Source organism: Geotrypetes seraphini, chromosome 16, assembly GCF_902459505.1.
Source record: "Geotrypetes seraphini chromosome 16, aGeoSer1.1, whole genome shotgun sequence".
Taxonomy (NCBI): Eukaryota; Metazoa; Chordata; class Amphibia; order Gymnophiona; family Dermophiidae; genus Geotrypetes; species Geotrypetes seraphini.
This window is the reverse complement of record NC_047099.1, coordinates 37,746,476-37,773,736: the sequence shown is the minus strand read 5'-3', so window position 1 is coordinate 37,773,736 and position 27,261 is coordinate 37,746,476. Positions and strand designations below refer to the sequence as shown.

At 42.5% G+C, this 27,261-nt stretch overlaps 1 protein-coding gene and 1 pseudogene across 3 annotated transcripts in view; one reads left to right on the top strand and one right to left on the bottom strand.

The window, feature by feature from the left end:
* LOC117350181 (GON-4-like protein) overlaps positions 1-26,790 on the top strand; it is a 95,546-nt gene extending 68,756 nt beyond the window's left edge. Inside the window, exons 23-33 of one of the 3 annotated variants that reach the window (XM_033924250.1) lie at positions 5,626-5,878; positions 5,955-6,136; positions 6,696-6,893; positions 6,993-7,136; positions 7,353-7,496; positions 7,750-7,857; positions 7,960-8,073; positions 13,383-13,575; positions 16,516-17,233; positions 17,956-18,058; positions 23,601-26,790. In XM_033924250.1, the coding sequence (XP_033780141.1) occupies positions 5,626-5,878; positions 5,955-6,136; positions 6,696-6,893; positions 6,993-7,136; positions 7,353-7,496; positions 7,750-7,857; positions 7,960-8,073; positions 13,383-13,575; positions 16,516-17,233; positions 17,956-18,058; positions 23,601-23,696 (2,253 nt within the window). In that variant the 3' untranslated portion in view covers positions 23,697-26,790. Of the gene's footprint in view, positions 1-5,625; positions 5,879-5,954; positions 6,137-6,695; positions 6,894-6,992; positions 7,137-7,352; positions 7,497-7,749; positions 7,858-7,959; positions 8,074-13,382; positions 13,576-16,515; positions 17,234-17,955; positions 18,059-23,600 lie in introns of those variants that run through there. The other 2 variants (XM_033924252.1, XM_033924251.1) reach the window with 2 other exon arrangements.
* Positions 24,198-26,573, bottom strand: LOC117349805 (annotated as a pseudogene).
* Positions 26,791-27,261: the final 471 nt, after the last annotated feature.

Below are 27,261 nucleotides of genomic sequence, written 5' to 3'. Positions count from 1 at the left end.
GGAACTAGCAAGGGAGAATTGTTACGCATGGGTGTGAGTGAGAGGGAAAGAGATGTGTACATTGAGAAAGGAAGAAAGAAGAGAATTATTGGACATGGTGATGGAAGAGGAGGGAGAAATGTTGGCTGTGGGGGTGGAGAGGAAACAGTGGGACAGTTGGAAATGGATGAAAGAGAGAGGAATGTTGGACATGGTGGTGGAGGGAATGGAGGAAGAGATGTGGCATGGAGCTGGAGAGGGATGATAGAAGCAGAAATGTTGGTGGGCAGGGGTGAAAGATGCACACAGTCCAAGGAATAAGAGAGGGAGAAATATTGGATTTGGCAGTAGAGGGGGTGGTATACAAACCTTAAGTTTGTATACCGCATCATCTCCACAATCGTAGAGCTTGGCACAGTTTGCCGGAAAAGGTGTAGAGAAGGAACTCCAGTGAGGGTAACAGGTCAATAAAGAGAAAGTTTAGAGGGACTTAGTATAGCAAAAGAGGAGGACATATTACATTTTTGAGAATAGCCAGGTTTTCAGATGTGTTTGAAAAAGTTGGAGGATGCCCAGATTCCGAAGTGGGATAGAAAGGTTGTTCTAGAGCTCAGTAATTCTGAAGGAGAGGGATGACCCTAGTTTTCCAGGATGGGATATGTCTTTTAATGAGGGGAAGGATAGTTTGAATTGTTGGGTGGCTCTGGTGATAGGATTTGAGGAATTCCAAGATAGAGGGATAAGGGGAAGAAGGATGCCATGTAGGACCTTGAAAGTTAGGCAAGCGCATTTAAAGTGGACCCTAGAGACTACTGGAAGCCAGTGAAGTTTGAACAGGAGTGGGGAGACATGGTCAAATTTACTTTTTGCGAAGATTAGTGTAGCCGCGGTATTCTGAATCCATTGAAGTCTTTGAAGGCTTTTCTTTGTTAGGCTTAAGTAGATGGAGTTACAATAGTTCAATCTGGAAAGGATGATGGATTATACGAAGACAGCAAAGTGTTGATGATGGAAACAGAATCTCGCTTTCCTCAGCATGTGAAGGCTGAAAAAGCATTTTTTTACCAAGGAGTTGAGGTGGTCATTGAAGGATAGTGTAGAGTCAATGATGATGCCCAGAACTTTGCTAGAGAACTCAAGCTGCAGTGTGGTGCCAGAGGACAGTGGGATGAGGGTGGGTAGCTGGATCCCTCTCTCTCTTTCCCCACTCCCTTTGCAGCAAGGGAGGGAATGAGAGAGAGATGGTGGACAGTGAGAGAGAGGAAGATGTTGCACATGGGCGTGTAGGAGAGAGGAAGAAATGTTGTGCAGTGGTGGGGAGGGGAAAAAGAGTGCACTTTGTATAGTGTAGTTTAATTTTGTGATTAAGATTATATTGTGTGTATATAAAAAATGAATGGAAGAAATGGTGTTTACAATTACTACTATTATGGGGTGAGGTCTGGGGAGGAACTTGGTCAGGTTTGGGGCGGGGTCTAGGGCAGTGCTTTTGGGCCCCCCTGAACAAAAAAGCGTTCCGCTGCCTATGCAATGTACTGTAAAACAGTTTGTAACAGTCACAAAACTATGTACAGACCTGCCCAGAGACCCTGCAGCCAGAACTCACTGTCCATAAACCATCCCCTCAGTGCTAAAAGCACAGTTTAAACCACAAGTAGCTGCTTTTTTTAAAAAAAATAATACTATAACTGTCATTACAAACCAGTGTTTAGCCTGAGACCCTGGTATCACACTGGACAAACCCATTGCCCAAGGTTCCCAAAACCTTGACATGTGTAATGTAGTGTAAAAGTTTGTAACTGTCGCAAAACTATATGTTTGTCCAGTGTAATACCAGGGGCTCAGGCTAAACACTGGTTTGTAATGACAGTTATAGTATTATTTTTTAAAAAGCAGCTACTTGTGGTTTAAACTGTGCTTTTAGCACTGAGGGTGAATGGTTTATGGACAGTGAGTTGTGGCTACAGCATCTCTGGACTGCAGCAGGCTGAGGAGGGCTGAACACTAATTATAAACTGTGACTGTCTTGGGACCATAAATACTTACAGTATTTTGGACTTTTTTGAATGATGTCTGTGATTTGAATTTGTTATACAAGTATATACAGCATTCTCTCTAACAGATTGCCCACTCCTTGCTTCAAGACCCAAAAACACCATACAACTTGGTTTTAATAAAATTCCCCCAATAATCACACAACCCCAGCACTGTTCCCTTGAGACAACCAGATTTCTCTTCTTACCTGATTTCGGTCTTCTTTTCGGTCTCCTTGTCTCGGGTCTCAAGGCTTTGTGTCCAGTGTCCGCTCTCTTCCTCGGGTAGTGTTCGACGTGTGCGTACGTGCTGAGCTCACTGTTCAGCATGGCTGTTTTGCTGCGGCGCCGCACCTGGACCGGTTTCTTCATTAAATTTCAAGTGGATCGATGAAACATTAAGTAGACCTCAGGAACTCCGGTTCCATCCCCGTGGGAGTCCCGTTGACCAGGAGGGGGGTCCCCATGGGAGTCCGTATAGCTGGGGGATCCCTGCGGGGTACCTGCAGGACCCGCGGGATCCCCATGATCCCTGTTCCAGTGCAGACCTCTAATATACACACTAAATAATAGTGAAAAGGTATGTAGGGTGCACATATGCATGTCCAGTAACCATAGGATGCGTACACAAACATACTCAGTAAATGTGAGGCCATGCATACTTGAAAGACCTTGCTACAGATTGTTCCACTTGTGATTTATCCTACATATGGGTCTAGACCAGGGGTCTCAAACTCAAACCCTTTGCAGGGCCACATTTTGGATTTGTAGGTACTTGGAGGACCTCAGAAAAAAATAGTTAATGTCTTAAAGAAAAAACAATTTTGCATGAGGTAAAACTCTTTATAGTTTATAAATCTTTCCTTTGGCTAAGTCACAGCAGGGGCGAAAAAACTATATTTTACCCACTCTCCCTCTAACTTCCTAGATTTTATGGCCGATAAGTGCGTTTCTTGGATATAACAGACATCCGCATTCTGTTGTTTCAAAAAATTGAGCATTTTCTTCCTTTTAATTGGATGGTTAGGCCATTAACATTTAAAGAAAAAATTTTAAACTCCATTGTAACATTTTAGTACAAAGGAACCACAAAAAGTACATTGACATTATATTTTTCCAAGACAAACCCAAATTTTCTATACACATCCAAGTCCCCCTTAAAAACTCCCCCTCCCCCCTCCCCATAAATAATATGACAGCCTTGGAGCACCCATTAGGACTAGTAAACACCCCCCCGACAACTATAACTCTTCCCTCCCAAAAATCATACCCTTTAAAATATAGTAATTACTTTAAATATCAGAAAATATATAATAGAACAATTAAAATAATCTTAATACATTAATTTATGACCCTAAAAAACCCACATTTAAAAACAATTTATATTCCTATAATCACCCTTAAAAATTCCCCATTTAAAGGTTAAGATAAAATATTAAATCTACTAATATATTATATATCTCATCCTCCTTACCATTCGTTAAATCTTCAATATGGAACTATTCAATCATCAAATATAACATACTCTCTATTTAACCCACAATATTTCCCCTTATAAATAAATCATTAAGGATTCGTTTTATACTAAAAAATGTTTGAACTCTATGAATCTAAAATCCATTAGTTAATTAATTTCCCCCATAGATCTGAAGAACTATAAATTATTTAAAAAAACAAAAAAAAATCCCAAAACCCTAAGTTCAAACCCTAACTTACACACCTTATGAAATTTATCAATATCAGCTATATTTAATAACAATCCCTCTTAAGTGTAAAAACATACAGGAGAATTATATTAATTATAGTGATTTCTATCCATTCATAACTTTATAATGAAAAACCTATTTAAAAACCCTCCACCCCCATAAGAGGGATCACATTCAACTAAAATTATCATAAGACTTTCAAATTGTAACATTGACACGATATCAAATTATAAGTAGTTTTGGGGAAAAAAATAAGTACTAACATCATATACCTTCAAACTAGATACTCCCCTTTCATAACTTTTTTATCCCAATTCTTTATTCATTTTTTCATCTTTCAAGTGTACAATATTACATGCACATATACCCATTCAAATCCATAACGAGGAACCTGATAATAAAAATAAAGCAAATATGGCTAAATTCCAAGATTCAAATTGGCGGTTTTAAAGTCATCTGGAAGCATTGGATTATAGCAGGAATACATACTTTAAAGCTTTATGTACAATTAAATTATTGTAAGAATGAAAAATTTATAAATAAAATATTAAAAAAAAAAAAAAAAATGATGTTATTTCTAATGGTAAACTGCTTGAATTTTCACAGTTGCAACATAAATTTGGACTTAATAAATCACAAAGTTTTAGATGGTTGCAACTGAAGCAGGCCATTCAGGCAGGGTTCCCTGAATGGAAAAATTTAAATAGTCAGTATAGCTTAGAATTCATATGTTTTCAGGTGGACTTCCTGGGACACCAGGCCGCACAATGGTATAAATTGTTAGCTGAATTTGCAAATAAAAACCAAAAACTGGTCTTAGGGATATTTGGAGTATTGAGATCAAGCACCAAATTTCTGCGTCTCAATGGTCAAGAATTTGGTCTTGGAGGTTGAGATGTATAATGTCGGCATCTATGAAACAAACATGGTTTTTTCTGTTACATAGAGCATTCTGGACCCCAGTTCGTTTACAAAAGTTAGATAGCTCTAAGTCGAATAGATGTTGGCATTGTCATCTTGAAGCAGGGACTTTAGATCATTTATTGTTCTATTGTCCATTTATTTTGTCATTTTGGAATTCAATATGGGGCCAAATTAACTGTCTATTGGAAAATCCAGTGGCATTGTCTTATGATACGGTATTATTTGGCATGGTCATGAGGGCTAAAAGCCAAATATCATCTAAAAACAACAGTCTTTTATTAATTATGACAGGAGTCGCCATACAACAAATTACAAACAATTGGAAGAATTGTAAAAGGCTTAATTATAGTTTTTGGTGGAATTCACTATGTCATATGTACAAAATGGAAAGGACATTGGCCATTCAGAAAGGAAATTTTAAGAAGTTTCAGGAGATTTGGGAGCCATTAGCAAAATATTGTAACATTTAAATAGTGTTTTTTCCATTTAAATATGCACATCTGGGTGGGGGGAGGTGGGGGGTGGGAATTTTGAATAACTGATATGGGGTAATTATGTATAGATATTGTGATTGTTTAGGGGGAGGGGGATATAATTCTGAAATGGATATTATAAGACTATTAAGTGTGGAATTTGGATATAAAATGTTTGTATTTACTGTGACACTTATTATAAGTATTGAAAATAATAAAAAATTGGAAAAAAAAATATTGTAATTTATAGCTAAAGAGACATATCAAAAAACTGTTTTATTTTACTTTTGTGATTATGATAAACATACTGAGGGCCTCAAAATAGTACCTGGCGGGCCGCAAGTTTGAGACCACTGGTATAGACTCTTATCAAAACAGTTTAGACAGTGCAAGTTAATGGCCTTACCCCAGGCTGCTGACAACGCATCAAGAAATGTCTTGATCTGTGCCTGTTGCAGATCAAGTCTTATCCCTTATACAATTCTTGGTGTCTTTTTTTCTACTCTGAAGGAGACCATGGAGAAGTTGACATGGTTGGCATCAGAGAGGCGCCTAAGCCAGGAGGGGGACTCTGAAGAAGAAAACTCTCAAGAGGAGAATTCTGAGCCAGAGGAGGAGGAGGAGGAGGAGGCCGAAGGAGTAGAGAACTTGCAGAAAGATGAGATGGTGGATGAGGTGTCTGAAGTTTTGGTAAAGAAGAGTTCATCTGTCTGTGCCTCTCCCAAAGCTGTTCCAGAAGTGGAGAGCAACACCCCCCCACAGGGTGAGTTACAGCCACCCTACAGCTCTGCATTTTTACTCTGAAAAATCCCATTTAATAATAAAGTTCTGTCTTTCAGGAGACAGAAGCAAAGGGGCTTGCAAAGCCAGAGGTGCCTATCGAGCCCGGAATAAAAGGGGACGAACTCGTGCCAGCAAAGATACCTCAAAACTTTTGCTACTGTATGATGAAAATATTTTGCAAAGAGACCCCCTGCGAGACCAGAAAGACTTGGCCTTTGCTCAGGCTTATCTCACCAGGGTAAGCAGCTGCTTTTCAGTCTATGAGGCACTTCTCACATCTTCCTTGTCTTTGATATGGTATTAACCTCTAAATACCTCTTGTTCTTTATTGTCCCTCCAGACCGGCACAGGTCATAGTATATATTCTGATTAAATTATGTTTGGAAATAGCTTTTACTAGGAATAGTTCTATATCTTTCTGCCAGATTTTCTTGATCTCTTAACTGTAATTTTGGGCACTTGAGCATAGTGAGGGTGAGTGGTGCACCTCCCGTGCCCCCTTTCCCCGTATCTTTTTAATTTTCCAGGTGTGAGTAACATCACGAACTTGCTGCCCGTGTTCTTGTTGGCTATCCCTCTGACATCAGTTCCTAGGTGCAGGGTCCGGAAATGATGTCAAGAGAGAGGTGACACCGATGCGGGCCGCAATTTTGTAATGCTGCTTCGGAGGGGTGGGGGTGGCAAAGACTGCCCCACCCCCTCCTTACTATGCCACTGCACTTGAGGCTCTTTTCTCTCCTCTTGTAGACGTCCTAAAATTTTGCCATCTGTGTTAATACTTATTGCTGCCCTTTTAGGTGCGAGAGGCCTTGCAGGATGTCCCCGGGAGGTATGAAGAGTTCCTCCGTGTTATCTTTGAGTTTGAAACCAGCTCCCAGCCACAGACTGCAGTAGATCTGTATTCTAGCCTGCGAGGCCTGCTCTTAGAGTGGCCTCAGTTGCTCAAGGACTTCGCTGCCTTTCTGTTGCCTGAGCAAGCTTTGGAGTGTGGACTGGTAAGTGTGTGAGGAGTGGAGGGTATGAAAGGAGAACCAAGCTGTCCTTTGTAGATGATGTTTTTGAAGTGTATATACAGTTCCACCTTCTCTTTCTAGTTTGAGGAACAACAAGCCTTTGACAAAAGCCGCAGATTCCTTCGGCAGCTGGAAATCTGCTTTGCAGAGAATCCCTCACACCACCAGAAGATCATCCGTGTGCTCCAGAGCTGTGCTGACTGCCTTCCACAGGAGATCACACAAGTACGTGGCCTCTCAATGTTGGTAGCTTTGTGCAAGATGTACTTCATGAGTGGCATGATAAAGTATTAATGATGGATCCTCTTCCTTTCTGATCTTGTAATTCCCTAGTGCTGGGCACAAAAGTTTTCAGAAGGATTTCTTTTGAAGTGACTGTGTTCCTGACCCAGGAGTCCAGAGGGTTTTTTTATACCCCTGTTGGTTTTTATTTTCCTGCAGTTAAAGACGCAGGTGTGGCAACTGCTGAAGGGACATGATCATCTGCAGGATGAGTTCTCCATGTTCTTTGATCAGCTGCGACCTCCAGCCAATCACATGGGAGACTTTGAAGTGATCAATTGGACTGAGGAAAAGGAGTATGAGGTGGGAAATCCCTTACTGGAGGGAGAGAGGATTGGGGCAAGATCAGAGATATTCCCAAGGAGAGCAAACATTATAAGAGGCTGCTGTAGGAACTTCCAAGTGGGAAGTATGAAGTGCAGGGGATGGGGGAGAGATTTCCCTGTTGCTGATCAGACATAGCTAGAAGAGCTTACTTCCATTTCTTTGAGAGACAGTGAGAGAGGTGAGGGAACCTGATTGATATTTGCTTACTCAAGCAGCAGTTTTCTTTCAGTTTGATGGTTTCGAAGAGGTGTCATTGCCAGATATGGAAGAGGAAGAAGAGCCACCCAAGATGCACACATCTTCGAAAAGTAAAAGACGGAAAGAGACTCATGAAAAGGTCCTTAATTTTCCTGCATAGGACAGTATATGCTGTCTTTCCTCAGTGTAACCTTGGACTGTATTGGGGTAAAGAGTATTTAAGTATTTTCTTGGTTTTCAGGAACTGGAATGGGCAGAGGGGGTGAAAGAGTGCTCATGCATTCGTGCTGATGGAGGGACGGAGCAGAGAGTGAAGAAGAGCAAGCGCAGGATCTGCAGTCACTGCAGCAGTAAGGTTGGTGATGGAGAATCTAATTCTGCAGAAGTAGAATTTTTGTATACAAATGAGCTGGGGTAGTAGCATCTTCCACCAAACGGTGGCGTGCAATATTATCCAAGTTTTTTATGGATTAGTGTAGCCAAAGTGGTGCTTTTGTTGCTGTGCTGGAGACAGGAGTGGAAAGTTTTTGCAGAGGCTGGCACAATTGGCCTGTGCCTTCTGGTAGGTAGATTAGGTGTTGGAGAGGGGGGGGGGCAGGACCAACACAACTGACTAAGATAGCTACAGAGAAGGCTTTTAGAAGCCACTGTCACCAGGCTGGCAGGCCTGTCAGTATCCCAGCAACACATGCTTAAGGTTTTCCATGTACTGTGTCTTTTTTTTTTTTTTTCCAATTCTTTATTCATTTTTCATCTTACAACAAGTACACAATATTACATCATTTAAAACTTTTACACATCACTTGAAATTCTTTCGTAAATACATAAATTTATTCCCCCCACCAACCCTTCCTTCAAATATTTCAATCAAAAATATCATATAAATATTGTATTCTTATTTATTAATTAACCTTTAAATAGAACTTTATACCATCCCCCTCCCCCTATGTATAAATATACTTTCAGTGGAAAATGATGTCTAATCATTACAATAATTTGCCAATGGCCCCCAGATCTTTTTTTTTTTTTTTTTTAATTCTTTATTCATTTTTGTATTAACAAGTGCATCAGATAAAATCATATGACCTTATAAATACACACTTGATTATCTTTCATGTAATACATCAAATACAACATTCCAAACCATACTTATGTTCCACAATACACCTTAACATCTAAACAATTATTATTAGAATTTAAAAAAAACCCCTCCCATCCCCTCCCCTCCCGTTACAGAAAATACCATCCCAAAATAGTAAAAATAGTGATATATTCATCTACCATATAAGATTAATAATACTCACCCACATCCCCTCTTATCCAATATCTTTTTAAAATGTCTTTTGAAGGCATGTAGGAGGAGCTGGGATGTGGCAAGCCTTGTGTATGCTAGTTGGGAGGCTGAAAGGCTTGCTCATAATGGCTTTTAAAGGGCTTTTCTACCACTTTCTTTGCTGGTGCTGCACTGAGACACTCCCCCCCCCGCCCCCAAGCTTCTGTTTTTATTAGCTTTAATGATGTTAGTGTGTTGAATGTGCTAGCAATGGTACCAGGGGGAAGGGAAGAGGAGAGATGCTAGATACCATGGGGTTTTTTGTGGGGGGGGAAGGGAAGGAGAGATGCTGGATGTGTATTTGTATGTGTGTGTGTGTGTGTGGGGTACATCCAATACCGTTGGGCCGGCCCTGTGGCAGACAGGATTCCTCACTCTTTATGGGTATGGCACCACAGGAATGTATGTGCAGAGCCAGTTTCATGGCACACTTGGTTAGAGAAGAAAATAGGAGAGAAATCTAATTCTTAAGCGTCTCTCCAGGCCGGCACAGCTTAACTGATGGGTAATAGCTCACCATGAGGTGGAGACTGAGACATAAACTTTTGACTTTAGTACAAGTGGGCTGTGCATTCCCATATACACTCAGTCTTCTCTCAGTCTCCAGCAGATGGGGGTGGTAAGCCTGTGCAGTCTTACCTGGTTTAGTGTAGACCTCTTGGATTTTGTTTAGGCCTTCTTGTCCTAATTTGTGGTGCCGGATTGAGCTTGGGGGACCCTTCTGGGGGGTTCATCCGACCTCGGAGGTGTCACACTTGATGGGTCGAGTCCCTCATCCCATTTCCCTCACCTGCCCCCAATTTTTTCATTAGAGGTGCCTCAGCTATAAGCCTTGCCACCGATACCGGCAAGGCATATGGCTTAGAGAGCCAGTAGGGTCTGTTTAATTATCCCTTATATTAGGGGGGGGGAATCCTGAGGCAGTGCTGGTCTGAAGGGAAGCCTTTAATTGAGGTAAATTGCAGTTAATTGCTAACCAGCAGTTTTTATTTTTCAGCTAGTAGCGGTTTTCGCAATGAGCACTTTAAAAAGGACAAAGTGCTCCTTCTGTTCCACCGCGAGGTCAATGCGGCCGGCCTGTGTTCGTGGTGTGCCGGCCGCCACAAAGGGGAATCCACAAAGGGCTTCGGATGCCAGCAAGTAGGGTTCCCCTTTGTGAGTGCTTCACGCGTCGGCAGCAAGCAGGGGGGAAGCCCGGGCTTCCTCTACTGCCCACATAGGGATTTCCCCAGCCGCTAGCTGGGAACTCCCTTATCACTATTGCCAACTTACCTGCTTTAGCGGCTGGGGCAGTTCAGGCCTCTTTGCCGCTGCAGGCTTCGGGGGGAGTTATTTTTGGTGGGTCTTACACCCGGTTTTGGCGGGAAGCTACTCCATTTTGTTTACAGCCTCAGGTGACCTTCCCCCTGTATTGGAGAGACAGGGGCAGGCATCTACTGGGTCTTCTGCTTTGGCAGTGAGTCTTTATGTGCCGCCAGGGGATTTTTCCTCAGATTTTGTACTAGCCTTGTGCAAGGCTTATCTTCAGGTGGTTGGGGATCCTGTTTCCTCCTCAGGGGTCTCTGCTTTATCAGGGGGTCTTTCGCCCTCCGCGTCCACCCCATTCGGCTCTCCTCAGCGCTAGTTGCGACCCAGTACTACCCAGCTCTGTCCTAACGGGCGAGGGTTGCGTGAGATGATGAATTATGGTTTGATGAGGCGTTATCACCGGATGAGGATTTGGACCCCTTAGAGGACCTCCAAGATCCTCTTGGGGGGATGGATGCCACTGGTGGCTGTTTCACGGAATTGCCAGCTGGTGTGCATTTTTCAGCAGGAAGAGCTACAGGAGCTTATTCTTCAGGTTGCATCAGTCCTGCATTTCGAGGACGCAAAGCAGCCCCCGCGTGTGGTGGCCCCCTGCTTCAGGAGATCTGCTTGGCATCCCGCTCATTTCCTATGCATCAGGAGATTCAGGATATTGTGCTTTAGCAATGGAAGGTGCCAGAAAATGCCTTTTCGTTTTGTGCAGTCCATGGCTCGCCTGTATCCCAGGGGATAGAGATACCTTGAAGTCGCCTGTGGGGGACGTGGTGGTCTTGTCCATTGCACATCAGCATACGGTACCCGTTGAGGGTGGGTCGGCTTTGCAGGACTCTGAGGATCGTCAGATAGATTCTCTTCTTAAGCAGAGTTTTGATGTGGCTGCCCTGGTGGTCCAGGTGGCCATGTGTGGTGGTCTGGTGGCTCGGGCTTGTTTTCGGTGGTCCGAATGTGTTCTTGACTGGGAGTCTAATGACTGGTCCTTGGTGAATCAGGACATAAGAACATAAGAAATGCCTTCACTGGATCAGACCATAGGTCCATCTAGTCCGGCGACCCGCACACGCAGAGGCTACGTAGGTGTTCCTTGATGAAGACCTTGTTTACTTGTATCCCTCAATGTGATTTGCAAGAAGGTGTGCATCCAACTTGCCCTTGAATCCTAGAATGGTGGTCTCCGTCACAACCTCCTTCAGGAGAGCATTCCAAGCGTCCACCACTCGCTGTGTGAAACAGAACTTCCTGACATTTGTCCTGGGCCTGCTGCCCCTCAGTTTCAGTCCATGACCTCTTGTCCGAGTTACATTTAACAATGTGAATAACGATGTTTCTTGCTCTATTTTATCGAATCCTTTTAATATTTTAAAAGTCTCTATCATATCCCCTCGCAGTCTTCTCTTCTCGAGGGTGAACAATCCCAGTTTTCCGAGTCGTTCTTTGTAGCTCAAATTCTCCATATCTTTTACTAGCTTCTTGGCTAGCCTCTGCACCCTCTCCAGCAGGGTTATATTCTTCTTTAGGTAGGGAGACCAGTGTTGGATTCAGTTCTCCAAGTGTGGTCTGACCATTGCTCTGTAAAGAGGCATTATGACGTCCGCTGATCTAATCGTGATTCCCTTCTTTATCATGTCCAACATCCTGTCTGCTTTCTTTGCCGCCGCTGCGCATTGAGCCGACGGCTTCAGGGTCCTGTCTATCGGTACCCCCAGGTCCCTTTCCTGTTTGCTCTTGCCCAATGTTGCACCAAACATTTTATATTCATGTTCCTTGTTTTTCCTGCCCAGGTGCATCACTTTGCATTTTTCTATATTAAACTTCATCTGCCACTTTTCCGCCCATTTCTCTAACTGGTTCAAATCTCTCTGGAGTTCTTTGCTGTCCTTTTGTGACCCAACTGCCTGACATAGTTTTGTGTCATCTGCAAACTTGATTATATCCTCTTCAAGGTCATTTATGAAGATATTGAATAAGATGGGCTCAAGAACCGAGCCCTGGGGCACACCGCTTCTCACCTTCTCCCAGTCCGAGAACTTCCCATTTATGCCCATCCTCTGCAATCTGTTCTCCATCCATTTGCCTATCCATCTTAGTATATCCCCTTCTATTCCATGGCTTTGTAGTTTCCTCAAAAGCCTTGCGTGTGGAACCTTGTCGAACGCTTTCTGGAAGACCAAGTATATTATATCCACCGGGTCTCCGCTATCGATTTGTTTGTTCACCTCCTCAAAAAACTGAAGTAAATTCTTCAAACATGGCACCTGCTTTGATGTTTGTGCTTTTTTTTTTTTTTTTTTTTAATTTCTTTATTCTTTTTCAAACTTACATCAAGTGCACAAAAAGAACAACATGAAATACTATCATATAACACTTGTTTGTGCTTTTTCCATTTTTCATCCGTTTTTGACCTTTTCCATTCCTTAAACGAAGTCTTCTTGTCTCTGATCACTTCCTTCACCGCTACAGTGAGCCACGCCGGTTCCTTGTTCTTTTTCCTCTTGGATCCCTTGTTGATACACGGCGGTCTGTTCTCTCCATTCCTTTGTGTGGCACTGCCGTGTAGATATTCAGGCGCATCAGGATGCGGTGTTTGGGGAGTGTGTGCTCGTGGCATCCCTTCGGGGGTCCCACTCATGATGAGTACTGCATTAGCACGTCCCATCAGTGAAGCTGTGTCAGTCTGGGGAGACACTTAAGAAGGAGAAATTAGATTCTTACATGCTAATTTTCTTTCTTTTAGTATCTCCAGACCGGCACAGCCACCACCCTGTCTGTGTATTTCTTTCGGGATTCGCATAAAGCGTGTGGGTTTTTCTGCGGGCTCTCATGTTTTTAGTATGGTAGGGGAGATTAAAGGAACAGCAGCGAATGCACAGCCCACTTGTACTACAGCCAAAAGTTTGTCTCAGTCTCCATCTGCTGGTCATGGTGAACTATTACCCATAAGTAAAGCTGTGCCGGTATGGAGAGACTAAAAGAAAGAAAATTAGCAGGTAAGAACCTAATTTCTCCTTAATACTTCTGTCCTTCAGACATGCGATAGCAAGTCCATTAAAAGCAGAGATTTACAAGAGGGGCAAAATGGGAGCTTATCAGGAGACAGGAGCCCACAGAAGGATGCTAGTACAGGCCGTACAACCACCGAGGAATGCCTAGATGAGAGTGTTCGAGCTGAGGTGGAGCTTCTGCAAGACAAGAAGAAAGCCAGCCTCGGGAAGGCTTCAGGTCAGGAGAGGGCTCCTCTGAAGGGACACTGAATACATATTGCTTTACTGGCTTCAATCCTTTCTTTCCTCTCCCCTTCCCTATTGATTCTCATCATTGAACAGGTGTTCTTTACTGCCTGATCCTTTGAATGATGTAACTGTTCCAAGGCCAGAACCACAAACTGCAGCCTGGGAGCATCACCCGTCCCTTAGCAGCTGATGCCTGTGTTCCGTCCAGGTTATAGACACTTGATTGTAACTGTAGGAAAAAAATCCTACTATTCTTTATTGTCCCTCCAAACCAGCACAGGTGGATGGGTTTATGCTCCTCTGCCAGAAGGCGGAGACTGAGAACATACTGATTCTAAAAGTACAAGTGGGCTGTGCAGTCCCAACCTACAATTAGTCTGTTCTCAGAATCCAGCAGGTGGAGTGGTAAGCCTGGGCAGTCCTGTTCTATTTTTCTAGGCCTTTCGTTAGGAACTTTTGGAGAGGATAGGCAGGATTTTTTACTGAGCTTGTGGGCCCACAGGGGGTCCCGTTCAACCTCCAGGATGTTGCACTCAGGTGGCCAAGTCCCTTCCTCCATTTTCTCACCTCTCCTATTTTTATTTAGAGGTGCCTCAGATGTACGCCTTGCCAGGGGACAAAGACTACAGCTTAGAGAACCAGTGAGGTCTGCTCCTTTAAAGCTTCATTGTAAAAATAAATAAAAGAAAAAAGAAAAACAAAAGAAAACCCCAAGGCAGAGCCATTCAGTTTTTACTTGTGCCGGTTTGAAGGGAAGGTGTCATTCATTAAGTTTTCTTTTTTCTATTTAACCTGCCTCGTGTTTACAGTGAGCACTTCTCAGCTAAAGGTGTACTCCCACTGAGGTCTCAATGTGGCTGGAATGTGTTCTTTCTGTTTGTGGCCGAGCAAAGGGAAATCCTTGTTGGGGTCAGCGTCTGGTGTTGGCAAGAGGGATTCCCTGGCGGCCGTGAAGGGAAAGTCGGCTGCCAGTGGTGGGGACGCCAGGGATTCCTCAACTGCTCACAGCTCTGGGGCTGCCAGCGGGGGAGACCCAAGATTCCCTGACCACTGTGTGTACTGGGAGATTCCCTTGCTGTCGTGTCGGGGTTATCTGGGGATTCCCTTTTCATGGCTGGTTCTTTTCAGACCTCTTCAGACGTCACCCACATGTGAGAATATCTGCTTGCTGTCCCTGGATAACACCCTTTACGGTAAGTAACTGTGTTTTGTGGAGCATCAGCATCTGGTTCATCTGATATAGCTGGCGAACTATAGGGACAGTTTTGGTTGCCTGTTCTGATCCTTCTCCAACGGTTGAGTTTTCTTTCAAATCAGAATACATGACAACAGCAACAAAAAAATGTTTTTCAGCTGGACTGTTTATATGGTTCCTACTTAGCTATTTGTCAGACTGATTCTAGGAGGGACTGTACAGCCCACTTGCTAGAATTCAGTGTGTTCTCAGTCTCCACCTGCTGGCAGAGGAGCATAAACTCATCCGTCTGTGCCGGTCTGGAGGGACTAAAAGAAAATTAGTAGGAAAGAACTTATTTCTCCCTATAGTGCCTTCTAAGGAGAGAACCTGGGACTGCTGAAATTGTATGTTCATAGTACTCACCATGGAGCGATACAGAAGCCTCATGATACTCTCTTTTATTCTCTTTTCCTTTCTTAACATCATAAAGCCTTTTTGTCATGCTAGATAACTCACCTTGAGTACAGTGTGCAATTCTGGATGTTGTATCTCAGAAAAGATATAGTGGAATTGGAAAAGATACAGAGAAAGGCAACCAAAATGCTTAAGGGGGGTAGAACAACTCTCATATGAGGAAAAGATAAGATGTTAAGCTTAACAGCTGAGAGGGAGATAAGATTAGGGGGTCTATAAAATCCTGAGTGGAGTGGAATACTCCATGAAGTAACATAGTGGCACATTTTAGACAGAAAGGAGAAAAATATTTTTTGCACGCAGGGCAGAATTAAACGCTAGAACTTGCTGCTGGAGGATGTAGTAAAAGCAGTTAATGCAACTATGGTTCAAAAAAAGTGGACAGGTTCTCGGAGAAAAAGTCCATAATCTGTTAAGGTAAACTGAGGAAAGCCATTGCTTATCCCCAGGCATAAGTAACAGGGTAACAAACTACTTTTTGGTCCCATCAGATACGTGTGACCTGGATTGGCCACTGGTGGAAACAGGCCTTGATGGCCTTGATTGACTTTTTAGTTTCAGTCAGCTTTTGGGTCGGATAGTCCTCAAAATGATCATATCTAGTAAGATATACAGTACTCCCTCGATATTCGCGGGGGTTACGTTCCAGGAACCCCTGCAAATTTCAAAAAAACACGAATATGGTTTTTAGGCAGGGCAGCTGCAGAAGAGGGCAGCCGGAGTGCCAGCAAGTGAAGGAAATCGCTCGCTGTATGCTCCGACCGCCTCTTCCTGTACTAAAGTCAGGCCTCACCAATTGGGAGCTGCTTTGACACGCAGCTCCCGATTGGTAAGGCCTGACTTTAGTACAGGAAGAGGCGGTCGGAAAATACCGCGAATGACCGGGACCGCGAACCGCCGACTGCGAAGTTGCTGGTGAGCATTGTATAGATATTTTTATGTAGAGTGTTTTTAGAAGGTATACAGGCACTTTTTAAAAACCTCTCCTCCTTTAAGATTGAAATGGAGTTCTTTTTCTTTATTGAATGTGTTTTTATTGTTAACTACTGAGAACTTGTAAGCTTTTGCGGGATATCGAATTTTACTAAACATATCAAAATGATAATAAACTTGAAAACTTTGGGGTATCTCTTCTGTTCCTGGTGCTCCTGCTGGGAGAGCTGAAATTGCCATGTGCTTAAGAGGTCAGCAATTGGATGGGGTCAGACTAGTGCACTTAGTTTTGTATTTACTTCATGGAGTGGAAAATATTTTTTAATTCTTTTTTTTTTTGGACAGGGTGCCAAAGTGAAGGAAAGCCACCTGCTGTGCTGGAATGTCCTATGAAGGAAAGGGTGCCTCCTGATAAAGGTTTAATGCAAGGTTTGCAGCGTCTCTGCAGGTCGCCAGCAATAGCTGGAGAAATTCCAAGTTGCACCAATACCCTACAGCTCAGCAGCAGCCCAGGGACTGCTGCAAGTTACAAAGAACTTCATCCACCCGAACCTCAGTCCAGCAACATGGACTCACCTGCTCCTGAAAACAGTGGCAAAGGCTGTGGACGTGGGAGGACAGGGGCCACCCAGAAGTCCTCTGCGACTGGTGAAACCCTTTCAAGGTGCGACTCTGATCTACGTCAATCTTCTGAGACCATCTCAGTTTCAGAGCTTCTCCCACTGAAGACCAGGCAGCAGAGTCAGCCTGGAGCATCTGAGGTCAGTCACAGGCCTGCTCCCCTCAGCTGTCCATCCACAACATCGGCAACTGATGCCAGCAAACTGGGTATCTCTCTGAAAGGAGACTTGGGAGTTTGTGAACTAAAGTTTCCAACATGTGGAAACACCTGCAAAGCACTGGACATGCCCCCGAGTGCAGACTGTAATACCCATAACAAAGCTCCCCCAGCAGGGTCAGGCAAGGTGAAGTATGCTAAGCTACCGAAAGGGAATGAAGCCACTGTGTGTGCCAAGAACAGCACAGTCAGCTCCACTGGAGAGAAAGTTGTACTCTGGACCAGGTATGCACTTTCTCTCTTCTTGAAGGCTTGTGCTGGCCTTTACGCTGCAGGTGTATGTATGGTGTGGCATGGCTGGAAGGCAGCATGTTGGGGCATGTGAAGGCTGTGTGTTTGATTTAAAATACATGGCTTTTCTGTTTCCTGGCAACACTGTTAATTGTGTCTGGCTCTGCTTAGCAGATGCCACTTCATCTGCCTTCCTTTTCTTCTCTGGGTATCTGTTTAATCCTGGTTTCCCCATTACTCAAATTTCTGGGAGGGCATGGGAGAGACCAGTGGCCCCACCTAACTAGTCTGCTTTTCATGAGATGGGATGTGGAAGTTTATTAACTTACAAAATAGATAATCAATAAACAAGTTTTTATTTTATTTTATCTGGAAAACCCAACAGCCCAGGACTGGTTTGGGACCCATTAGTGTAAGCGAAGCAAGGAAAGTCCTTAAGGAAGCAGCATCACCCTGCTGCCCTGCTGCATGTGTTTTGTTATCCTGGTCTTTCCTCATCCCATCTCATTATATAAGCATTCTCACCTGGCTCAAACATGTGCACTCCTTGTCTCTGTATCTACCCCACACTACTCCTCGTGGAAGACTGGCCATTGTCCCAGTGCCCTTTTGCTTCCTCTTTGGAAGGATTAGATAATGCTGGCACAAGAGGAGGAACTTAGGAAAGAGGCAACTCGCCAAGGCAGTTTCTGGAACTTTCCTTCTTGTTGTTTTAGGGAAGCTGACCGCGTGATTCTTACTACATGTCAGGAGAAAGGAGCACATCAGGAAACCTTTCAGAGCATCTCTCGGCAACTGGGTAATAAAAGCCCCAGGGAGGTAAGGAGGGAGCATGGCGGATGCTAGGCCAGTTTTCCTAGTGTCATAGAGAGAAAAAAAAAATCTTTCTGCATATAAGAAACCTGACTGGGTTGATAACCAGTTTATTAAAAATTAACCATGGAGGGGCATTTTCAGTAGTGCATCAAGTCTGACTTTGGATGTTTCCCACAAGAGGTCCAAAAGTTGAGGTGAGGAAATGTAGCCAATTGGACAGAATTTAATCTAAAGACATTAGATACAATGGCGCCTTTTAAAACCTCGTTTAATAAAACAAAAACCTATAAACATCTGGTTTGATGAAGAATTATTACTGTTTAAAAGGGAACTACGAAAAATGGAAAAAGCTTGGATAAAAACAGGCAAGGATGAGGACAAGGTGAGTTGGAGAAATAAATTAATATAAAACACTGATTACAGATAAATGAGCTAATTATTTATTCAAACAAAATTGGATCTGTAAATACTAATAGCAGAGAATTATTTAAACTGATAAATAACTTGTTTAATATAGATTCAAAAAAATGTTCCTTTTTTAAAAAAATTCTTTATTCATTTTTCATCTTACAACAAATACATATATATTAGACATTCATCAATAAATACATCATTGAAATTATATGATTTATGAAACTAATATATAAAAATTATATCCCATCCCTCCCTCCCTTTCAATCTTACATTCAATCAAATATATCACATCAATAATCCTTCAAATATAAAATATAAAATCTCTGCATATGCAGATGATATACTGCTTTATTTGAGAAATCTAGAAACTACCATTCCATGCTTGAGTTGATAGAGAAATTTGGAAAATTTTCAGGGTATAAGATAAATTGGAGCAAGTCAGAAATTCTTCCACTTAATGTACATTGTACCAAAGGCTTATTTGATTCATTCTCATTTGTATGGAAAGAAGATGGATTAAAGTATTTAGGTATTAGAATAAAAAATACACTAGAAGATAGAATGAAAATTTTTTATTAAAAAAAGTAACAGAAATGTGTGAGCAATGGAATCCTTTACATCTTTCTTGGTGGGGGAGAGTCCAAACTATTAAAATGATGATATTGCCTGTGGTTTGTTACACTGCACAACAATTTTTTGGTTAAGTCTTGATTCCTGAAAAGTTTTTGGTGATTATGACAGGTACCAACTTGGTATGCTCAAATATGGTTTTGGTTTTACTGCATCACGTAAGAACTATGAGAAATAGACATTTTTATGTTTACTGACAATAAAATATATAGTCAAGTTTACGTTTCGCACAAGCGACTAAATGAAACAGAATTAAAAGTGTTTTGCTCCCGAGTTTCTTTTATATTCAGTGTCTGGTGCATCACGTTGTAGCATCCAACAATAGTCGGCAAGCATTGACGGATTCCAATTGCCCTGGTATCGTTTCTCCATCGTAGCTATGTCTTGATGAAACCTTTCACCGTGCTCGTCACTCACAGCACCGAGATTTGCGGGGAAGAAGTCCAAGTGTGAATGGAGGAAATGAATCTTGAGTGACATATTGCACTTCATTCTCTTGTATGCTTTGAGAAGTTTGTCTACCAGCTGAATGTAGTTTGGGGCTCTGTAATTGCCCAGAAAATTGTCAACAACGTCTTTCAAGGCTTTCCAGCCAATTTTTTCCGGCCCAACTAACAGATCTTCAAATCGCTTGTCACTCATAACATGTCTGATCTGGGGGCCAACAAAAATACCCTCTTTGATCTTGGCATCAGTTATTCTTGGGAACATCTGTCTTAAATAACGAAAACCTTCCCCTTCCTTGTTCATTGCTTTCACAAAATTCTTCATGAGTCCCAGTTTAATGTGAAGAGGAGGCAAAAATATCTTTGTCGGGTCAACAAGCGATTCATGTGCTACATTTTTCTGTCCTGGAACTAACTTTTTACGGAGTGGCCAGTTCTTTCTAGAATAGTGCGACTCTCTGTCTCGGCTGTCCCATTCGCAGATGAAACAGCAGTACTTTGTATAGCCAAGCTGCAGTCCTAGTAACAGAGCAACGACTTTGAGGTCTCCACAGATATTCCAGTTATACCTGGTATACTGGACATACTTTAGTAACATTTCCATATTCTCATATGTTTCTTTCATATGTGCTGCATAGCCAACAGGTACTGAAGGATAAACGTTGCCATTGTGCAACAGAACAGCTTTCAGGCTTAACATTGACGAATCAATGAAAAGACGCCACTCTTCCGGGTTGTGATCACAACCAAAGACCGAGAACAATCCTTCAATGTCACAACAGAAACAGAGACTGTCGACTTGTGCAAAAAATTTGGTTATATCATGATGCCGGTCTCGAAACACAGAAATTTTCGTTCCTGCAGTCTCGAACCTAGCAGCTCAGCTTTTGCTTTTGACAGACCCAAATCTCTGACCAAATCGTTCAATTCGGACTGTGTTATTAGATGTGGATCGCCTGATGAGGATGGTTCAAAATCCGGGTCAATGTCACTGTTAGAACCCTGCACTGCAGTTTCTTCATCTGGTTCGTCTAAGGTCCAATCCTCTGGTGGTTTCGGAACTGGAAGACTGTCATCATGTGGCATGGGTCTCATTGCTGAAGGCAGATTAGGATATTCAATTGACTTCTTGTTTTTGGCAGAGAAACCAGACACATTAGTCAAACAGAAATAACAGTCCGTCACATGGTCTTTCTGTTCTCGCCATATCATCGGAACAGCAAATGGCATCGTCTTTCGAGTACCTCTGAGCCAGGCTCTCAGACTAACAGCACATGTCGCACAGCAAATGTGAGGCGCCCATTGCTTGTCTTGATCACCTATTTTGCAGCCAAAATACAGATGATAGGCTTTCTTTACAAGGGCAGTCATCGAACGTCTCTGAGGCGTAAGTGTATATTCCCCACAGATATAGCAGAATGTGTCGCGGCTGTTACGACACCGACGAGACATATTGCCCGACACCAAAACGTCTATAGCATCAAGCTTACTTACTGTTATATTGCTACAGCTACTATACTACTATACTTTACTATACTGATACTATCAAATGAGTATGATACCAGTTTTTTTTCAGGGGTCCTTTTATAAAAAGTTAAATGGTTTTCTTACAAAATTTGTTTGGCTGGGTAAAATGCCTAGAATTGCCTTAGTATCTTTACAAAAACCAATTGCGGAGAGTGGGGTAAATTTTCCAAACTTTTATAGATATCATCAAGCCTATATTTTATGCCAGTGTATGTATTGGGTCCTCCCAGAGCTCATGGAAAATATCCCAGATTGGTTGTATTTGGAATGGTGGCTCATGTTTCCTATAAACTTATCTCATGTTCTTAGTGTTACAATGTCTAGAAAATATAAAGAGAACAGAATACATGGAAAACATTACGTTATGTCAGCAATTTAACTCCAAATCCAATACACAAATCAATAAATCAATCTTTATGGCTAAACTCCAAGATTCAAGTTGGCGGTTTTAAAATCATTTGGAAGCATTGGATTATTGCAGGTATACGGACTCTAGGTGATGTTATTTTAAATGGTAAACTGCTTGATTTTTCAGTTGCAACATAAATATGGTCTAAACAAACACAAAGCTTGAAATGGTTGCAGCTGAAGCAAGCTATTCAGGAAGGGTTCCCTGAATGGAAAAATCTTAACAATCAGTTTAGTCTGGAATTCTTAATCTTTCAGGTGGATTTCTTGGGACACCATGCCGCACAGTAGTATAAATTGATATCTGGATTTATGAATAAAAAACCAAAGACTGGTCTTAGAGACATTTGGAGCATTGAGATTAAGCATCAAATTTCTGCATTTCAATGGCCACGAATTTGATCTTGGAGAATGAGATGTACAGTGTCTGCATCTATGAGACAAACTTGGTTCTTTTTGTTGCATAGAGCATTTTGGACCCCTGTTAGATTACAAAAGTTGGATAGCTCTAAGTCTAATAGATGCTGGCATTGTAATCTGGAAGCAGGGACTTTGGACCATTTAATATTTTATTGTCCCTGTATCATGGCCTTTTGGAAATCAATTTGGTCTCAAATTAATTATTTATTAGAAAACCAAGTAGCTCTATCATATGATACAATTCTATTTGGGACATCAATGAGAATAAAAAGTCAAATTTCAGCAAGCAATAATTAACTTTTATTAATAATGACAGGAGTTGCCATTCAACATATCACCAGAAATTGGAAAAACTACACTAGACTTAATTACACCTTCTGGTGGAATTCATCATGTCATACAAAATGGAAAGAGCAATTGCCATACAAAAAGGGAATTATAATAATTTAAAAAAGATTTGGGGGCCATTGATAACTTATTGTAATGATTAGACGCCTTTTTACACTAAGTATAATTATAATTAAGGGAAGGGGGTGGTATATAGTTATATTATAGATTCAATCAATATTTATGAATATAATACATATACGATATTTTTTTTTCCTCCTTCTTTATTCATTTTCAAATTTGACAATAACTGCACAAAATAATATATTTCAACAAGTTATTACACAATAGCACTTTGATATCTACTACATAAAAATCTAGTGATACGTTTACCCCCCCTACCTCTCAACCTTCATCATATTTTCAATCAGAATATACACATATTATAGAATATATTATAACATATTATGTAAAATTGTACCCAACACCCTCCCCCGTTTGGTGTGCGAAAAGAAGAGAAGAAGTGATGACTATTCACTACAATATTTTGTCAATGGCCCCCATATTTTTATAAATTTAGTATATGTCCCTCTTTGTATTGCTATTGCTCGTTCCATTTTAAATATATGACATAATGTATTCCACCAAAATGTATAACTAAGGTTACTGTGATTCTTCCAATTATTGGTTATGAGTTGGATGGCAACCCCTATCATAACTAATAAAAGCTTGTTGTTTTCTGATGATATTTGACTTTTTTTCCTCATCATCATGCCAAATAACATGTACGATATTTTTGATTACAATATTTGTGAAAAGGGTGGGTGGGGGAGGGAGTTAATTTATGTATTTAAAATGATATATAGAAAGAATTTCAAGTGATGTATATGATTCAAAGATGTAATATTGTGTTCTTGATGTAAGATGAAAAAATGAATAAAGAATTGGAAAAAAAAACAAACAAACAAATTTCATAGTGAGCTATTACCCATCAGTGAACTGTACCGGTCTGGAGGGTCTAAAAGAAAGAAAATTAGCAGGTAAGAACCTAATTTCTCCTTGTCCAATCAAGACATCCAAGTGCTAAGCCTGTCCAAATCCCGCCCAAAACATGCCTCTTATACGTCACCTTAACATTTAGATGTCCTGCAGGGTGAATGCCCTACAAGATGTCAAAAAACTTAGTTTCGAAAATTGGCACTGGGATGTTTTGGCAATTAAACGTCGCAAGTGCCGGTTTATTCTGGTTTTTGGACGTCTGCATTTTTTGAAAATGAGCTCCATAGTCACATAGTTTTAGGGGTTTTTTTTTTGTTGCTGTTGTTTGCTGTAGTACAGGTCAGTGACCCAGTCTTGTATCCCTCCCCCTCCAGGTGTCTCGGCGCTTCAGGGAACTGATGCGGCTTTTCCACACCTCCTGTGATGTCAGTTCTGAGGAAGAGGAAGATGGCCCCAGTAACACAGAATAGCTGTCTGACAGGGATGCGCCGCTGTCAGAGGAGGAAGATGAGTGAGGAAGTAAAGCTACTTCATTTACTCATCACTACTGCAGGGCCAGCTGTACTGTTTTTTGGCACAGCATTTGTACGTATTTTAACTTAACAAATTATGTGAACTGCTTCTCTGTGCATGTCAAAGTCCTGTTGCTGGCAATAGAGATGTACATGCACCCATGCTGAATTTTGGACTGGTGCTTGCGCTTTAGACTGGACTTTTTTGGGGTGGGGGGGGAGGGGAGGGTGGATGTTGCTGTTTGTATACTATTGCTGTCACAGTCAAAAGTGAGGTTGAATTTCACTACTAAACAGATAAAGTTTACAGAAAATTTAAGGACCAGGCACCTCGCCCCTCTTTTTGCAAGTTCACAAAGTAGTCTCTTCTTTAGCAGGAAACCAAGTTCTTGTATTTAAAAATAAGTTATTATATACAGGTATGGTGTTCTGTGAACCAGAGAACAATTTTTGCTAGGCTTTTGGGTTGCCTTTCAGCTTAGCTTAGTCCAGTCCAGTATACTCCCTACTCCTTCTGTATTAATTAGTGACTTCCTGTCTCATCCAATTCTATGCTGCTCTGGTAGCATTCGGACAGGTTCTTGAGTTCATGCAAAGCCTCGTGAAATTCAGCTAGCTCAAGACCCATGCTGAAGAAAGTGGCCCAGCGGCGCACATCCACCTAACTGACCTCCTGATGTAACTGCTGTAGGGTGCAGTGCAAGTCAGGGGAGGACTGGAAGGAGGTGAGGACAGGTACACTCTCAACCACTGCAAGGACAAAGGAGAACACCTTAGCAAAGTAGCCTGCCCCTGGCCTTTACCAAGCCAGACAACCTTGTCCTCCTCTTACCTCTGGGGCAGCTCATCGGCTCTTCCATGATGAAACCCTGCTGCTTTACAAATGGGGAGAAGAACTGGGGATATGGTGCTGCCAGCTTACAGGGCCTTTCCAATGTGTTTGAAGCGCTGTCATGAAGAAAAGATAGAAAAAAAGGACTGCAAGCAGTATGCTATGTATACTTGATGCTATAGACTTTCCCAGAACTGACCTGAGTGTCCCAGGATACAGAGTATGCAAGTATCAGGCCAAGACTTCCTCTCCTGTGTCACATGCATGCAGTCTGGAATAAGGACTGATCCCAGGCCAAAGGTTATTAGAAAAAGCAAGTAAAAACAGTCAGGACAGGAATGGAGATGATGACTCAGGCCTATGGTGGACAGGACAGGGAAGAGCCTCGCAACAGAGTACATAGGTGAAATCTGTATGCCGGATCCTGCTTCTCACCTGGTCTGTCTCGCTTTCCTTATCCCTCTTAGAACCACCGACTGAGCAAAGCTACGATTATCTGGTGCTTCTCCACAGGAGGATAGTGGTCTCCAAAGTGCCACTTCGGGCAGACTACACAGCACATCAGGGAGAGAGCGGGAGCAGCCAACAGGAAAGGGAACGGAGGCCCAGGCACTGACAACCTGGAGGGAGACAGGAAGCAGAAGAGCATCAGAAACATATCATTAAAATTACCTTTCCCCCTGTCTCCTATGCCACCTACCTTTCTCCCAGAGACATTCAGAGCATCTGCCAGTTGCGCTATGCTCAGTGGTGAGTTGTCCATGCGGTAGGGTATGCTGAGGTTGTCCAGGGCCGTAGCCAAGAGGGCACTGCTGTGATAGCTCAGAGCCGACTACTCGGAAACAAAATCCCAGGGTTAGAAAACTTAATTAAAAATAGCACACTAGCTTTCACACAGCCATAATCCTGCTACTTACATCATATTGTACATGTGGGAAACTGACTGGAGGCTGTGGCCGGCGGCCCAGAGTCCCATTCAGTGACAGTGGACAGAAGAGGGAGCTTTGACTGGCAAGGTGAACGATGCCCAGTGTGGTGTTTAAAAGCCTATTCATGTCCTTCACTGGCTCCTGCAGTGCAAAGCCACAGGAATACAAAGTTAATGGGATGTGGCTAGCATAAGCTCCTAGCTTCATACAGCAAAGGGATTCTTTTCCATTTATGACACATGATTCTAATGCACTGGTCCTGCTAACTCACCCTCTCAGGAGAAAGAATAGGAACCGTGCCCCAGGTAAGGATGCCTCGGCCAGAATACTCATCACAGAGAAGTTCGGTCACTTTGGCCCCAACCCCTGAGAAGCCATCGTGCAAATCACAGAGAACCTGAAATCCCTAAATGGAGACATAAGCGTGTATATCAGGAAGATGTCCTGGAAGAGCATCCACGAGGAGGAAAAGGGATGTGAATTACAATAAACAACATCCGCTATCCCTCTGATATCCTACTGACTTTACTAGAAGGCCATATTTTACGTTACACTAGAGTTCAGCCCTGGAGGTTCACAGACTGAGAGAAATTGGTCGTAGTGGGAGGCCACGGTCTCAATGCTGTACCTGAAGGTAATCACATTCTTCTACATAAAAATGCAACCGGTCCTCCAAATCCTGCAAGTAGGCTGGTTCACTCAGGAGCCTCTCCCCCTGCCCAAAGGCATCCAGACGATCCGATTCCCTGCGTGAGATTGAAAGAGATGCAACTACCTGCCTTCTAACGTTGGGGGGGGGGGGGGTGCAAAGATACACACACATTTCCACTGGTGATAGCCTCATGCAACTCACCCTTCGTGACAGTACTGCCGCACCACACAAACAGTTTTGGGGTGAAGGTGTGTTCGAAGGTAATCGGACCAGACTTTCACACTGCCCTCCAAATGGTAAGTCTTCCGTAAAGCTTTTGGGATGCCCAGTGCAATGTTTCCTTGAGAGATACCTGGAAAAGAGGGGGGAAATCCTGCTGAGCCGGGGTGCCTGTCTGTTGGGTAGTGTTGGCAGAACTGTATTTAAGCAGATTCACACCACAGATTATACTTTTCCAAGCCTACTCTCGCAATACAGCCAATTTTCTTTCTGAGGCATCAATTTCCTCACACCCAGCAGTGCCTTTTTTTCCAGAATAGGGTTCGTTCTTCTGATTTTATGACTACAATAGCAGAAGTTGACAGACAGGAGTATGAATTACTCTTCCCCAGGCCTCTGTAATGAAAGGCACTTACACAGCGTCTTTGTTGAATTTTTTTATTTAAAAGGATAAAATTGAAATACAATACTGTAAACTCTCTCATATCCTTCCCTGTTTGTGCTGCATGCAGTTAACTCATCTCAACTTGGAATTGATTTGTTTAGCTTTGACAGGGACCACACAGATATGAAACCCAGTTTCTGAAGGACGACTTCAAGTTTTAGCAGCCTAGATCCCTACCTGGCTCCCCCCTGAAAAAAGTAGCAAGGAAGCAGGACTACAAATCCCAGAATACACTCTTGTGGAAGTTTAATCACCAAGAAAGGTCCAAGCTGTCCATTCAGATACTGGGGGAGGGAAATTTAGCGCGTTTCCATTCGTGTTGTTCTTGGAGCTGTCTCTGCGTAGTGCACAGGCCAGCAGAGCACAGCCACCACCAGAAATCCAGCAGTGTAAGAAAGAATTGGTCACAAATCTGCACCCAAACAATTACAGGGGGTTACAGTTAG